The sequence below is a fragment of the Bacillus rossius genome, chromosome 12 (assembly GCF_032445375.1).
Source record: "Bacillus rossius redtenbacheri isolate Brsri chromosome 12, Brsri_v3, whole genome shotgun sequence".
NCBI lineage: Eukaryota > Metazoa > Arthropoda > Insecta > Phasmatodea > Bacillidae > Bacillus > Bacillus rossius.
In genome coordinates this window covers 8,094,157-8,111,408 of record NC_086339.1, presented here as the reverse complement: position 1 = coordinate 8,111,408, position 17,252 = coordinate 8,094,157, and the positions used below count along the sequence as shown (strand labels likewise).

The 17,252-nt window shown below is 36.0% G+C and overlaps 1 protein-coding gene across 1 annotated transcript in view; it reads left to right on the top strand.

The window, feature by feature from the left end:
* The first annotated feature begins 162 nt into the window (after positions 1–162).
* LOC134537463 (ras GTPase-activating protein 1) overlaps positions 163–17,252 on the top strand; it is a 48,811-nt gene continuing 31,721 nt past the window's right edge. Inside the window, exons 1-7 of the mRNA XM_063377922.1 lie at positions 163–553; positions 707–856; positions 7,148–7,354; positions 9,302–9,504; positions 12,934–13,154; positions 13,868–13,979; positions 16,714–16,835. Coding sequence (XP_063233992.1) covers positions 360–553; positions 707–856; positions 7,148–7,354; positions 9,302–9,504; positions 12,934–13,154; positions 13,868–13,979; positions 16,714–16,835 — 1,209 coding nt within the window. The 5' untranslated portion in view covers positions 163–359. The remainder of the gene's footprint in view (positions 554–706; positions 857–7,147; positions 7,355–9,301; positions 9,505–12,933; positions 13,155–13,867; positions 13,980–16,713; positions 16,836–17,252) is intronic.

Below are 17,252 nucleotides of genomic sequence, written 5' to 3'. Positions count from 1 at the left end.
AAATTACAAATAGAGTAGCACTAATAATGTTTTTTTTTTTCATTATTATAAATACAGTCTAAATATTGTAATAAAAATGAATGGGAAGTATGGTATCAATAAAAATTTACATCATGGGAAAATCCATAGGGGAATTTCCTAAATGAATCAAAACTACAGTGCCATACCAGTACTGCTTTCACAGAACTGCTAATAGCTATTCGTTAGGAGGAGCGAGGTGGTAGTTCACGAAGCTGTCTGTTACCTCTGAGCTGGTGCTTCTGCCGAAAGAAAAGAAGCAGTTCTGTACATTTGCGATGAACGAAGGAATTAGGTTTTTGTGAAGGGTGGTGGGGGGGGAGGTAGCCGACCCGAATAAGATGGCAGAGTTCGTGAGAGGGGGCCCGGGAACGGGAATCGTGCTGCCGAAGGACAAGCTCCAGGGCTCCCCCAGCACGGGCAGCGACGAGGGCCACGACGTCGCCGTGGGCGAAGAGTTCGACCCGTTCCTGGCGGACGTCGAGGAGCCGGAGGGAGCCAATGTGTCCGCCGTGGTCGCGCCGCCGGAAAACCAGTGAGTAATCACCGCCGCAATTTTTTTTTTTCCTTCCCGTTATCGCATATCTGTACGAGGGAACACTCTGCATATCTTCTAAAAACCGTTCCGAACGTGAACGCTAACGGGGGACCAAAGTGTGTTCACTTCGATGAACGTGCGTTTGTCCAGGTGGTACCACGGGCGACTGGACCGCTACACCGCCGAGGAGCGCTTGTGGCAGGCGGCGAAAATGGGCAGCTACTTGGTGCGCGAGAGTGACAGGAAGCCCGGCTCCTACGTGCTCTCCTACTTGGGTCGAACCGGGATCAACCATTTCAGGTAAACTCTCGTTAGGAGTCAGCCTAGTGCCCAGTCTTCATCCGCGCGTTTTAATTAGTTTTGGTAATATTCTTACAGCGCGGCTTTTCCGTGAAGAAATGTTATCATTCCAGAATACTTGTTTTGAACGCTAGAGAGGTTCCAATATTCACCCTGTAAACAGCATCTTTATATTCCGAGTGGTTTCTGAGAAATCACAGTTTATAGCTTACATTACAGTACCTGTGCATTGATGGGACCACCACATTTTTTTTTATATGTGATGTTAGGTAGCTTGTGCAGTGATGTGGCTGCCGCCATTGTTTTTTTTTAGATATGCATCCAGACCCAAGAGTCAACTCTCAACAGGGATTTTTTTTTAGCATTATGGATGTACAAAAAGGAATTATTATGTTTGATACACATAATAATTGCATCAGTTTATGCGTGTTTTTGCTGCTAAAAAAATCCCTGTGAAGGGTTGATGCTTGTTTTGGATGCACAATAGGGACCCATGTTATTTTTTTAAATTTTTATTTACAGTCCATTGCGTCACAATATCCCAATACAAAATATACACGTTCTTATACATGGAAAAAACCACAGGATTGGCAATGCAATGAAAGCACAACCTGACAACTGTGGCTTCACTGCATAGGCTACGTAATGTGACCTGTAAACGGAAATTTCTCATAAACTGGTAGGAATATGAGAAATTCTGTATTCAGGGTAAATACAGGAACGTCTCTAGTTTTTGGAAAATAGTATTTTCAGAATTTTGTTATTACTTCATGGAAAAGCCACGCTGTGAATTATTACCTACCGTAGTTGCCATAGGGTTGATCAGTGACCAACATTTTACTCCATTGGGACAGTGATGACCAACATATTCTGCTTGTGTGGTGTCGTTCAATCCCAACCCATGGAACTACTATAATGTATCATTTATTCAGTATCCAATTGTAAGGACGATGCTTTGTAATCTTGGAGGTCTTCCTATTGGTCAGGAAAGGGCAGGAAGTGATGGCTGGGACGTGGGAGTCAAATAGGGCGAGTCTTGACACATTTATGTCTGTGACAGATCATGTAGCACTAGTGAGTACAGTGCACATAACTCCAGGAACTCAAATTCATTCAAATTTTCTGACAGTGAGTTGAGACAGTGATTGTGCATATGATTGAATACTTTTTCAGTTTTTATTTTTGAAATTTTTTTTTGTATGTAACACCTAAACTGAAATTATGTTTAAGTACAGCTTTTGCATATTATCATAAAAAATTATCATTAAATTTTGGAACCTCATGGTTTATTTAATGAAAAAGTCCCTAAATTTTGTTTTCAGTACTACTAATGTTGCTTGATTTTCCTGTTAAAAGACATTTTAAAAGTCTAATTGTTTTTTTTTTTTTTGGGGGGGGGGGGGGGGTAAATCTCTAGTTGGGAAGCCAATAAAGTCTAGGTAAAATGTGAGGTAAAATAACATTAAAAATGTGAAAAATATATTGGATAGATTTTTTAAATTGTTCCGGTAATATTATCATGTTTTTAATTTGGTAAACCCATAGGTAGTTTTTTTTTTTTTTTTTCAAATTTTAATCTAAATAAAAACTTGATTTGGTGAGAATTCTTGCACATTTACAATTTAACAGTATTTTAAATGTTGCATGCCTAACCTAATCAACCCTTTTCCTTTAGTAATGATCTTTTAACTTACCACCTATGCTCTGCAGGAGAAAAAAAACTACAAATGCATACAGTTTGGAAATGTATGTATTATAAAACACAACACACATAAACTCTCCTTTTCAAAGTTACTATGTATGGGTTAGTGTGGCTAGTGCAAAGATAAACATTTGTCAAGAAAAAATATGTGATGCACTATGAACTTCATTAAAATATTATAATAAATATACAAAAATGCACAAATTCACACCATAAATGCTTTGCAGAATCTTTATAAAAACATATCATTATCCACCATGAACACTTTTATAATCATCAAAATATCATTTTCACATTCGTAGTTCCAACGGTTTAGGTTACAAATGTTTTATGTTTTTATGAATCAGGTTTAACAGCTGAAATCAACCTTTAAAATATATTAAATGAAAAATATATAAAATGTTAATAAAATTTTGTATATTCAAATATTTATTAAACACACAAAAATAAAGTAACATTGACAAAACTTCTAACAAACACACAAAAACGAATGACATACGGTAAATAATTTTATGAATAAATATTTCTAACCCAGTGGCACATTTTTCAACTTTTTTTTTTTTCCATTTTAGAATGTGAATAATGATCCTGTATATATATTATGGTTTACAATACAGTGAATATTGTATTGAAACAGAACCTGAACCAAATTAATAAACTCTCATTTACAGGTTATAAAACCTTCTTTAATATTTTAATGACCTTTCTGCAAATGACATATCATCAATTCTAGATTTATAGAAAATTTGGTTTATGTTGTTTTTTTTATCCCACGTGGTTCCAATAAGTCGCTGCTTTCAACATTCACTTTTTATTCTCTTGGTGTGAATGTTAACATTTTAAGCTAGATGAAAACCTTTTTCTATGTCACTCTGGCATTTGATAGTTTACAGTAGCGAGTCTGCAAATTAAAATTGTGTTTTTGTGATTTATAAATGTTCCGTATTTCAAAAATTCCCAAGAAAAAATTGATGTGCCAATGAATCTTAGATGATAGATGAACTTTAAAACAACCTGAGGAGACTGGACCAATAATAGTAATTAATAACCTATAAACTTAAAAAAAATCATCTCTGCAAAAATAATGAAATATATACTTCTTACAACAATTTGATTACATGCTAGCACTTTTACTTTTGCTGAAAAAACTTAACTAATGCAATGAATTTCACACTTACTGTAGATTAATTAAAGACCACCCCTAACCTAGCCCAGATATATAAGACACAAGGAATTCATGCATAACTTGCCCAGGTGGGAGTATCACAGAATTCCCATGCTTCACCTAGGCAACTTACATTCAGTTGTGAGCGCAGAGAGTTTATCGTTAATGAATTTTAAATTTTAAGATATGTGTTGGAGTGGTTTCTGAGAGATGTTACCAAGAAACCTCATTCACACACACGGTAAAGATACTTTATAATGTCCAAGGAATTACATGAACCATTCAAAACATGGTGGTGGGCCATCACAATCTAGTACCTACAATTAATATCTCTACTTCGTAGCCATATTTTTAATGAGAGCAGTTTAAAGAATTTTAAATATTACCTCACTTATTTACTCAATTATATTCTATCCAGAACACGAATTTTTGACATATCATGGATATTAGTGTTGTATGCCTATAAAAATGCATTTTGCCCAAAAAATGGACATAGTGTCTTATGCCTCCGAGGCACAGATGTAGTCCATGTATTATTAACAGTGTAAATGTGTAATCCTTTAATAGCAATGTGAAAGAAATGCATGACAAACACCTACTCTCTCTTAGAGAAAAGGTTTTCCTTTGTTTTTTTTTTGGCAGGTGCTTAATATTCTTATAAAACAAATAAAATAATTATTTCTGTCAGATAGCTAGTCTGCTGCTACATGAATCAATATCTGTTTTGTTTATTATGTCAAAATAGTCAGCAGTCAAAGAATTAATGCTTGCTGAAAAACCTCTCATAAATACCTTTCAATTAATGATACCTAGTTCCTACTTGAGGGAAAGCCAATTGTATGAATTCCCTTGGCTTCATTTTAAACAGTATGTTATATGGAAATTAATTAATTAATATTATCATTCCAAAACTCAGTACAGCATGTTTTCTCTGGTTAAATTACCTCTCGTATCAATTTCATCTGTTAAACAAATATATTTTCCATATTTTCACTCAATAATGTTATTTGGAGTTATTTTCTGCTCATTATCTTCACATCAAATACAGGTCTTCCATCTTCAGAAAAAAGCCATATGAATAATTGCAGGTGCTAATAACCAAGATTCATGTCGGCAATATAAAAAAAAACTGAAAATAAATACCCTCATATCGCCATACATTTTCTTACTTGGTAAAATATTTATTAATTTCCAGTAAATTAAATGTGTTAATCTGCAATATATAAATATTGTTAAAACATATTTTGTTAATTATTTCAAAATTGTGATTAATGTTTTTTTAATGTTTATATATATTTAATGGTAAACTAATTTTACTGTGTTAAAAAAAAATGTCTTGGACATGTATCATATGTGTAACTTATTAACTGGACTTTTTTCTCTATCCCAGGTCCTATACTCATGTAGGCTCAACAGAATGTATTTGTGGGTGTGTATGTGTACACACAAATACACACACACAATACAATAGTCCGGCCATACTGATTTGGATTTTCCATAGTTTCCTAAATTAACCCCAGACAATTGCAGAGATAGTTCCTTACTTAGGCCAAAATGTTTTTTCATTTAAGTAGCCTTTTTTTTCTAATGACATCACTATCATCATTATGTACTGTCCAAATAACACAAAAATCAATTTAAACACAAATATTCACTTAAAAATTATACAAATTTAAATTGAAACTTTCTGTAGCAAAACAAAATGTTGGGTTTTAAAATACATACCAAAAACACTTTATCAATAAATTTTGAAAACCAAAATAAATATAAGACAGTGGCCACAAAAGCCTTTCTCATTTTTTTTGAAATATTCTCTCAGTATTCCCAGATCAGCTTCCACTTTTCAGACGTCTTCCTGACTTCTCAGGTTACGCATGTGGAGGGTCATGGGTTCAAATCGCTGAGCGAACGGCGTACGGCCGAACAAAACCGGTTTAGATAGTCTTATTTCTTATTGCTCGGAAAATTGAATGTGTGTATTTAATTGTTTTATCATTCGAAGGTATGGTGTTCAAAGTGTGTTCCTATCTGTTTATGTAGAAATAGTGTTCCCATCCCTTGAATGAGTTCTAAATATTTGTGTACCATTACATTACAGGGCAAAGGCCTTTAGATGGTTGAGGGTAGGTCTTGGGATTAATGGAGGTGGATTTCAGCTGCTACCAGACCAAAGCCTTTTGCAGGAATAAAGTTAAATCAAGGTTTTTCATTCATATTAGGAAACGTGTGTGTTGTTAGGAATGTGCTGAGAACAGTTTTATTGATTGGGTCCTCCTCCAATTTATGATTTATGAATCATGCATTTTGTTTGTAATTGATGTTCATATATATGTATGTGGCCATTCAATAGAATTTTTTTCCTTTTTAATTTTCATGTTTGGTTCTGTTTTACCTTTTGTGACATCTGTTTGTGTATTTCCAACATTTCCTGTCTTTACCAGGGTCAATGATCTGTGTGCAATGTGGAAAGTTGCAAAAGTGCATTCGCTTGCGTTGAAAGCTGCAGTGTTAACCAGAGGGGTCCCACGGTACTGAACGTTCGTGAAGCCTCTTCTTATCGAAGCCAAGTTTGTTGTGGCTTCAGGGGATTGAGGTCTGCAAGTGTAGGGGCGCAGTAAGACAACTCTGGCCTCGACACACTCTTTCTCTCTGCAAGTGTACTTCTGTGAGATCAATGAGTAGTCACCCCTGTCGTCTGATGGGGCTTAACTCCCGCCCCAGAGGATCCGGCCATTCTGAATAACATCACTCCGGGGTGGGATGGTGCCGTTCTGCAGATCACGGCAGGGTCCCTCCGAGTATTCCGGTATTGTGTTACGTTTTCAGTTTCTGATGACTAGGGCAGGTATTTTTCGCACTGGAAGGCTGTGATTTGTGTGCTGACAGGAGACATGGGAAAATAAGATACCTTGCAAATAAACTGAGCAGTGTTTTGGTAAGGAACATTCTTACAGCACCACTGCGTGACGTTCGGTAGTTCGTGCAGACGCAGTATCTACGGGCCACTCAGATCTTACAAGTTATTAAAAAAGATACAAATTTTAAAGAGTTGGAATCTAGTTATATGGCCATAAAAAAAAAAGTATTTTCAATTTTACTGTCTGGAACGTTTGTGAAGTCGCACGTTTTTGGTGGAGCTGTCTCCACTACATAATTACTGTTATGCTGAAAGTGGCATCTTTATGATAATATAGGCATCTTACTTACTTAGTAGAAGAATCATACTCTTAGACAATTAACATTTATTGAGGTTGTTGGAATAACTCCACTAACATAAAAAAAAAAAGTTAAAAAATAATGATGAAAAATAAAAAAAGAGTTATCTTGGTTGTCTAATATCTTTCAACGGAACTAGATGTCTAACTGTTAAAAAAATGTTTTTTGGGGGTGGTACCATATGGTCAGATATATGTATAATTTCCAGGATAACAGCGGTGTGTGGGGACTTCTACATTGGCGGGCGCCAGTTCGACTCCCTCTCGGACCTGATTGGCTACTACACGAGCTGCTCGGACCTGCTGAAGAGGGAGCGGCTGATACACCCCGTGCCGCCCCCGGAACCGGTGAACGACAAGAAGAGGGTTGTGGCCATCCTGCCGTACACCAAGATGCCCGACACGGACGAGCTGAGGTAGCTACCCCGCGCGGCGCTCTGCTGGGACGTGTCAGCCCGGCTCGTCGTTGGAGACGGAGCAAGGTGGTACGGTCGTGAGACACCGGTCTCGGATCCCGGAGGACCTGGGTTTAGTTCCCAGTCTGGACATTTCAAGTTACGTTTTCCCTTAACACCATAGGCTAATGCTGATACAGTCAAGCCTCAATAATAAAAACCTGAAGGGTCCATTATTTTGTCACTTTGCAATAACGAGGTTCGTATTAACCAAGCTATCACACTATTTTCTTAAAATTTTCATATAATTTCTACATTAAATTTGAATTAATTAAGAAATATATTTTTTTTTTACATTAAGTACATGAATAACACACCTAAAAAAATAGAAAATAGGTAACTGCTTCCTGATGATAGCGACTGCAATGTTGACCGAAATGTCGGTGAATTATTTGCCAAGGACATTGGCTACAACCCAGAAGCCAGGCTACTTCAGACAATGGCCGTGAAAGCCTGCGAACATTATTGTAAAGTTATATTTTAGGATGGCTACACCTGTGACTCATAAAATATTTTTATTTTTTTTATTTTACTACTTTTATAAGGATTTAAGAGAAGAGTAAAATAAATGTTTAGAAACCACCTACAATAATATTCCATTATTTAGAAAGAAAGTGTAATTTCTAAATTTTTTCTGTAACCTACACTGAACCAAAGCAATGGCATCCGTATTATTTTAGTTGAAACTTTATATTTTTCTTTACATTATTCTGTGATGTTTGCAATAACCATCATTTACTTAATGTCATTGTTTGCCCTTGGAACAAAAACAACTTTGTATTACGTAAAAACTATACTTTTGTAATAAACAAATTACTTAGCACTATAATGCCCATGTAATTGTAGGGACTGTAAAACACTTTGTATAAATGGGAGTTTTGTATTATTGTATTATTAATGAAGTTTCACTGTAGTTCTGTGCCACAGGCCATGGCAGTTTCCTTTCCAAATGTCCCAGTGGACAAGACCAAAAATCATCGTTTGAGACAGTAGTATTTCGGGAAAAATGTTACATGCCAAGATATTCTTACAGGACGAAGCTACTTTCGGCCAATATCACAGGGTTCTAGTTGTATTTTTATTGGCTCACTCGAGTGAGAATGAGCTTTTGTCACCAGCAGCAGTCAGCAAATAGATAATTATTGCTGTTAATATCAATTCAGTGTTTGAAAGTCTATCGAGCAGTCAAATATACCCACAAAACACAACTACGTTCAGTTTATGTTACAATCTTGATTTCCAGTCAGTATCATCAGGACATGTTCCCCCCCCCCCCCCCCCCCCCCCTTCCTTTTTTTAAACATGCTTAATTTAATTTGTTACAAGTTTGCACTGAATTTCATTTCTGGTCACAGTAGGATTTTTTAATAGGTGTGAAGTAGTAAAATCCTTACGTGCATGTTTGCATGTTAAGGGTGGTGGGAAAGGGGGAGAAAGAGAGAGAGAGGGAGGGAGGTAAGGGCGAACCAGTGACGGAGCAGCGTCCACCGAGGGGCAGACTTCTGAACTAGCTGGCCAGAGGCATCTGCCGTTCCCTACAGGACAACCTAGTAGCATTGCTGGGGAGAAACTTGGAGCACCCTGAGGAAACCCATCAGCCGTATCGTTCTCATACTCCTAGCAGCCCGGGGGGGGGGGGGGGGGGGGGTGATTGAAGAATTACAGCTGAACGTCTCGCACAGATGAGTGGACGCGGGAAGCGTAGTACCCAGAGGATATGGAATACCCACTGCTGCATCCACCACACTTGACCCTGCCGGGAACCTGTCTGGGTTCCCCTTGGCGGGAGGCGATCAGTCTGACTGCTTGGTCTGCCGTGTCTGGTGGCGGGGGGGGGGGGGGGGGGGGGGGGGGGGGGGGGGGGGGCCTGTATCTCATTGCCGGGACGTGGGACGCCTGTTCCGTCAGCTTCCAGAAAGGCGACATATTCTTCGTGCACAACGACATGGGGGATGGCTGGCTGTGGGTGACGGCGCACCGCACGGGCGAGCAGGGCATGATCTTCCGCGACCTGGTGGACGACCTGGACGAGAACATCGACCCCAACACAGTGTTCAGCTGGTTCCACCCCAACGTCACCAAGAGCGAGGCCGTCGACATGCTCGTCAAAGGTTCGTGGCGCCCTCCTTCGCACAGCAAGACGTGGTCTTGCTGAGCGGGAAGTCTGGCACGAAGGGAGCGTATCTTGGTAAACAGGAAATGTTTTTAGAGAGAGAAGGTTTCACTTTGACTTAATATGACAAAAAAAATATTAATTTTAATGGTAGCAGTCTACGTTGCATAGAATCTCTCTCAAGTGTAAGTTCCATCTACCGTGTTGTTCACTAGTTTCAGGGTATCATGAAGAAATTTTTCAATAAATGAGCGACATTCGGAAACCCATATGCAATTGGTTAGGCAAAATTTTTAGTCATTAATACTAGCGTAACAGTTTAGAATGGCACGTAACATGGTAACAAAATTGCTGGGAAACGCATAACAATGCTTGTGTAGTAGAACATCTGTATAAATTGCCTTGGATAAAAGATAAAGGTATGAAAACAGTTACCCGACTTGGCGGGCCAAAACGAGCCTTAAGACACGGCAAACCCTGTTGGGCCACCGACTTGTCTCCAGCGAGTCGAGTGTGGCGTTGCAGCTGTGTTACGAGGTTTGGGTGTCCGCTGGGCCACAAACACCTTTCATGTAGGAACTACAAACTCCACATGTTATAATTAGTGGGTGGTCAAGTCCCAGTTTTCTTGGATCCACATCTCAAATTCTAATCAAAGGGTGCCTTGAATCCACCCCTTGTATCTGAATCTAGTTTTCAATGGTCAAAATTAAAATAATATCCAAAAAAAGGTATTGACAATTTATTTTTTAAATTACATAACTGTTAAAATGTTTGTGTCACAAACTAAGTTTCCAGAAACAGTTCACATCATAATTTTATTTACATAATCACTAGCCGTCCCAACAGACGTTCTGTTCAAACATTTTAAATTCGAAGATTTACAGGAAATTTCCCTGAATCTAATCGCAGGGTCGAACTGCCGGGTCGAACTAAAATAAAAATAAAATATTTTTGAATATTTGATAACGCGATCACAGCGCTTCCTACCGGATCCAATGTAAAACATCCAAAGTTCAACAACAAAAACATTAATTAAATAATTAAATTTAAATTATTTTTTATCGGATTGAATTAAGAATCTACACCATTCTTTAATCCACCTGAACACACACTTTAAAGTGGACCCGACAGACATTTTGTTCTGTTCAATCTTTGGAAATCCAAAAATTATAATTTTTTTTAAATAGACTATAAATCAAAAATATAAAACTTCAATATTAAATATACTTTAAGCTATAATTACTATAAGAAATTTTTATTTTATAATTGTTATAATTAATTTTACAAACTTATATTTTTATTTTCAAAGAGGCGTTCAATGCGTCATAAATAGCATAGAATAAAATGGGAACTGACAATTTAAAATTATAGTTTATGTTAATTGTTATTGAATGCATGTCTATACATAGTTAAAAGTAATGAAAAATCGTGTAAAATACTCTTTTCAATACTGCACCTTACATATTTTGCTCAATGTATATTTTTATTACACTTTAAAACGTAGAATAAAATGAGAACTGACAATTTAAATTTGTAGGTTAAGTATATTGGTATTGAATGCACGTGTACACATCATTAAAATCACGAAAATTCATGTAAAATACTCACTTCAATACTGCACCTCACAAATGTGCACAATGTATATTTTTAATTACACTTTAAAATGGTATTTCAATAAAAAAATTAAAAAATATTTTCAATAAGCAATTCTATTTTAATTTTAATGTAATAACAACAATTCATAGAATCCACCCAAAGATTAACTACAACACATAAATCAATACACAACACACACACAAACATATATATATATACTGTGAACCTAAACCATCCAAAGATCAAAAACAATTTATAAATAAAGAAAGACTTAAATAAACATTTTCCAGTGGACTGAATTGTGAATCTAAACCATTATTGAATCCACCTGAAGACACACAAAAAATTTCATTACAATCGGTCCAGCCGTTTAGGAGGAGTTCAGTGACATACACACGCACAGAAGAATTATATATATAAAGATATAATAGAAGTACATAATATATTGGGGAATGCTAATAGGAATTAGGAGTTGTCAGTGGTGTAATTTTTGAGTAACTAAAGTTCCTCCAATGTTTTTTTTGAATTGTATTCTTCGAAAGTCAAATTTTTTCGAGTAGTAAATATTTGATGGAATTCGAGGGACTGGCCCATTCCTAATTGTAATTTATTGATTTCCAAAAACATGGTGGCAAACTTCATAAGTGTCATTGGGATGCAAGAACATAACTTTTGACATTCCTGCAGCCTTGGGGAAGGCTCACTTCGGGTTTTCGAGTAAGTTAAACATTTTATTTAGGGTCACAATAAAAAAAATTGGGAATTACTGCTACATTCTTTGTACAAGTATTTGGCAGAGTGTCTCTCATGAGCGTATTTGCTTCTTGAGAAGTATTCTGTCTTGCAGGTGCTGGGATTTAATTCCCAGAAGGCTGTGACAGGCTCTTACAATAGCTTGGAATATGCACTATGTAAAATTTAATGTGATTGAAGTTTTTTTTTATTATTTTTCAGAATTTTGTTGTAATTTTTGGGCTGTTAATATTATTTCTTGGTGAGTTTAATGTTTTTTTTTGCATAGTTTATTTTTAAATATGAGTATGCCTTACTTGAGAGATGGACTTGTCATATATTTCTAGTTGCTGAAATTTTTACACCATATAAAGGATTAAACATTAAAAAAAATTGGCCAAAATTTTTGATGATTTCTTCTGATGATCTGTGAAAAGTTGAAGTTTCTCAAGGAATTAAAATATGTAGACAGTGCAAGGAATACTTGTGTGCAGAGTTCAACCATGTGTGATTATTGACAAAGGGTAAAATAGTTAAAATTATTAAACAAAAATAATTATCAACCAAAATCTTTTTTTAATGGTTACACTGTATTTTCTCTTAAAATAAAGTTATTTGTGCCTTGGTTTTAATTGCTAATTCACAGTTGGTCTGCAAGGTAAAAAATACACATTTCCGCGTCCGTCAGTTGAAGTTTCATTTTAGTGTCATAATTAATTACTGTTTTTAAAGAGGAATTTTCTGGTGTGTATTATCACCACAGCCATGATTTTTTGAGAAGTTATGACAAATGAAAAAATAATGATTGCTAGCTAGTTAAAAAAAAATGGTTCAGTTTTTAATTTTTTTTTAAATTAAATGCAAGATGGTTTGTTGTGTGTATTAGTGTATCAGTGTAAGAGTTGATTTGTATATAACATAAAAATAAATATTCCAGTAAAATAACTAAAAAAAAATTCAGTAAGATGTTGAAACTTAATTTTGCACATGTAGACATAATTAAATAGATCACAAACAATGATGATTCACGCACGTCAGTTGTGACTGGGTTTGAGACGCAGCCGGCAGGTGAGAGCGTGTTGTTGCCTGTGTCCAGCCGGCCCGGGGAGCTTCCTGGTGCGTCCCAGCGACAATTCTCCCGGGGACTACTCGCTGTTCTTCCACATCAACAACCAGATCCAGCGGTTCCGCATCGAGAAGAAGGGGGTGCGCTACCTGATGGGCGGTCGCACGTTCGAGTGTCTCGACGCCGTCATCAACCGCTACAGGAAGGAGCAGATCGTAGAGGGCCACACGCTCATCCTCGCCGTCGGAAGGGTTAGTCGATCAGCCGATCAGTTGCGTGGTTGTTTTCTTGAAGTGAAGGTTTGGATAGGGAGTAAATTCATGTAAGTCGTTATCGACATGGTCACGTTACGTGTTAAATTTTTTTATATTTCAAGTAAAAACTTAATTTATTCTGTTTTTAAAGATACAAGTTTTTAATTTTTTCTTTATTTTCCAAGGAAATTTTAACGTTATTGTGTGGTACATATTGCGAGTATTGGATATTTTTTTAGTAGGTAGGTAAGTTGAGGTTATGTTTTTTCTTTTGTTTAATTATTTATTTACAATGTGAGTTTCTTCAAATGTCAGGTTATTGATTTATTAGAGATAATGTTGATTATTTGTAGGTTTAAGTTAATAATTTTTCATTCTTTCAATGAAAAAACTTCATTTCTTCTAGTTTTAAAGTTATTATTTGTAGGGGCAAAACTTATGGGTTCGTGTCACCGAAATGCTAGTTATATAATACCAAAATCATTTTCTTGCGTACATTTGACTTAGAAATGATTTCATATTACACATTTAAAAACAAAATTTTTAAGTTTTCACTTCTATTGACAGTCCCCATGACTGACTTTTACTTTGTTTTTTTCTTTTTTTCTTTTTGCCTTGTTGAGTTCATTTTCAAGTATGATTGATAGAAGATATGTTATTTAAAGATGTGTTATTCATCGGTCTGTGTGATTTCAATGTCTCATGCGCAGTCCATGACGGAGGGTGATGGCACCGTCAAATCTAAAGAAGTTCAGCATGCGGAGAAAATATACGCGACACTCCGCGAGTGCAGGGAACAATCTGGAGTCAAGAAGAATAAAGGTGGGTGTGCGTTGTTTGCAGTACTGTATGAATTTCAATTATTACTGTTCATTATGCTTTCGTAGTAAGTCATCGTCCTCATCGTAGTGAACTGCTTCCAACCTGCGGCCAGGTCAGCAAAGTAAAATTTCTCCACATGGTGGCTATCAACAGGGAAAACAGGGGACTTTTAGCGGCAGGAAAAAAGTCAGGGAAAATCAGGGATTTTTTTATGAGGTTACTGAAAAATTATTGTTTTATTATAAAATTATTTTTTATTTTTACCGGTTCCACGAAACACATTACTTCTTCCACCCTACACAACTTGCATCTCACTGTTACAAATTGTTTTTCTCCCATTATTTTCTGCCGTAATTGTATCAGTACTTTGACCAAGAGCATTGATTTCACAGTTACTGAAAGTAGTGCAATAAAATTAATAGTTAACTATTGCAATAGTGATGTGTGTTATGTGTACGAGTTGTGATTTTGAATTTTTTATTAGTTATTGGCAACTAACTAGTATCAGTGGTCTTTGAAATTTTTTTCCCTGGGCCGGGAAAAGTCTGGGAATATTTAACAGCAGGTTTGCTAGGCACCCTGCTCCATTTTCTTCTGTCACTCCAACATTCCTAATTCTTCACTATATTCTCCTGTACTCCTTTAAGTATTTTCACTTTCCATCTCCTCCTTGATCTTCCTCTTTGTCTTATTCATGTTTACTTAAACTCCATTTTTTCCTAGGCAGCCTCTCTTTTTCTCATTCTCTGCACATGTCCATACCATCTCATTTTTTCTTCTTTTTAATGATCTCATTCCAGTTAGCTTTCTTGCAGCATCCTGTCTCACCTCATAACTGCCAACATACTCCTCATAAATTTAATTCCTATTGCTCTGATCTTCCCAGCGTTCCTCATTCCTCCCTTGGTATTGTACATCACTTGTTTGAATTTTAATGGCACTTTCCTCTTCCATGCAAAATTTCTCACACACCAGTAGACTACATCTCCTTTTTGTACTCTTCTAACGATTTCATTCATGCATTTGTTATAAATTTTCTACCATTTAATTTTATGCTATATGTAAGTACTAAACAAAAATATAAATAAGTACCTATTTTTAGTCAATTTTTGAAGTGTATATATCTGAGTGTAGTAACTATTTTGGCCTGTCTAATTTTTCGAAGAATATTTAATTGTACCAAAGTATGTGGTTTTTAACGTACCATTCAAGGATGAAATAGTTTCTTCTGTGAAGAAAAAAGTGTGTTTCAAAGGTTTTATTTGTGTTAATTTAAATCATAGACACTGTAAAGAGCAATAATGGCAAAGCTCTGTTGCCTTGCCTGGCCTTGGATATATGATTTGATTTTATTTTGTACGGTTGCCACTTTAAACAGCGCGTGTTGTGGTGGTTGGCACAGTGAGGAATCTGAAATGCGTTGTCGCCTTGCAGATGCCACTAATCGCTGTCACTTATCTCTCCTCTCTTCCTGCAGACGGCTGATTAGTGCACTGCTGTGTGCAGCCTCCGGAGATAACAAGCACGAGTCAGGAAGCGAGCGGGCTCACTACAGAAGTGCAGCGGCTTGTTTGTAGGATACGACAGTCGCAGGCAGAGCAAAGTTGCAACTTACAAAGCAGTTTTCCAAAAAAAGTCAAAAACCAGTCTTCCCAGCTAATGCTTTAAAAAACATATTTTGCTGCATTTTCTTTGAATAACCCGAATTTTAAAATTGTGCAAAATTTGTTTGAAAGACCAGCGACAAAATATTTTTAAAATGCAAAAGTTTCACAATGATCTTGGAAAACTCATTTTCATCCAAAAACATGGAATGAAAAATTCACAACCTCATTCTCAAGCAAAAAAAATAGAATTTTTTTTAAATTGCACAAAAAAAGTTAAAAAATATTTTGTAATATTAGTGTACGTGTTTATAAACTGCTCTCTTATTTTTTTCTATTTTCCCTCTTCGTATTGATATTAGATACGTAGTAGTAACTGCTATACCAATCATTAGAACATCTGTTGTACATCTGACTGTCACTTTTCTGCAGTTCTATTTTCTTGACTGTACAGAATAATTCTGAAACACTTGTTTTCACACTTTTTCAACATTTGCTTAACATTTCATAACCATTAAATAATAAATGGTTATGGTTTGGAATTTTTTATAAAAAAAAATAAATAAATATCAACTGCCAATTTGGTAGGAGCTGATTTGTTTTATCCTTTGTAACAAAATATTTCCAAAATTTCTCAAATTTCTCTAAGGTTATAAATGTTTGTATTGGGAAAATTGAGCTGTTGATTAAGCATGAATGCCAAATTAATGATATGCTTATTAAAATGTGCAGTTACAGTAGTTGACATTCAAATACAGTAAAACCCTATTAAGAAAATCACACTAAGTGCAATAAGTAAAAAAAAAAAAAAAAAACACTTGACCTGCAAATACATGCAATTTAGCAGTTTTACCCTTTTAATAAGTTCCGTGTTTATGAGTCTATATTTTTGCATGAAACTTCTTAACAGGGATTTACTGTGTGACAAATTTTAACGATGTTAGCCTTGCTCATAATCAATTAATACATCAGTGTGAAAATCTATATTTATTTGAATAAGAATTAATACAGGTTATCAATAAATTTTTTTTGAAGCTATTAGTTTGGTCGTTACCAAAAGGAATGTTTTGTTCGGTGCGAGGCAAGTCGGTTGCTGTGGTAGTCGTTGACGGGTGCGTTGCTGTTGGCAGGCATCAAGATGCAGGGCTACCTCAACAAGAAGAGCGACAAGAACAAGAAGTGGAAGTCCATGTACTTCGTGTTGCTGGTCGACGGGACGGACACGCACCTCTACTTCTACGACAACCCCAAGGTCGGTTAGGGCCATCAATCGCATCCCACCCTGCAGTAACATTGTCACTGTTGGTGTAGTGTGAAGTAGGTTGGTGTGATCACGTCATTTGTTTTAAGAGTCAACAGACAAATCACGTTTCACTGACGTGCATGGCCCACTGTCAGTGCTAACTGGAAACCATTGGCGTTAAAAGAATACCATAAAAATTACAATAAATATGCAAGGTTATTTCCTGAATTAGATAGCAAAATAAAATTAAAAAATACAACTATTCCAAACTTAATTTTTTTTTTCTTGTGGTTAATAATCATATTGTTTCAAGTTAGTTTTTTTTTGTTTTATTCTTATTTCCTACTTTATAAAATTTATAAAGAAATTATTTACTACTTAATTGTTAAATGTTGCATGTTGTGTGTATAGTTTTGTTTTGTTTTG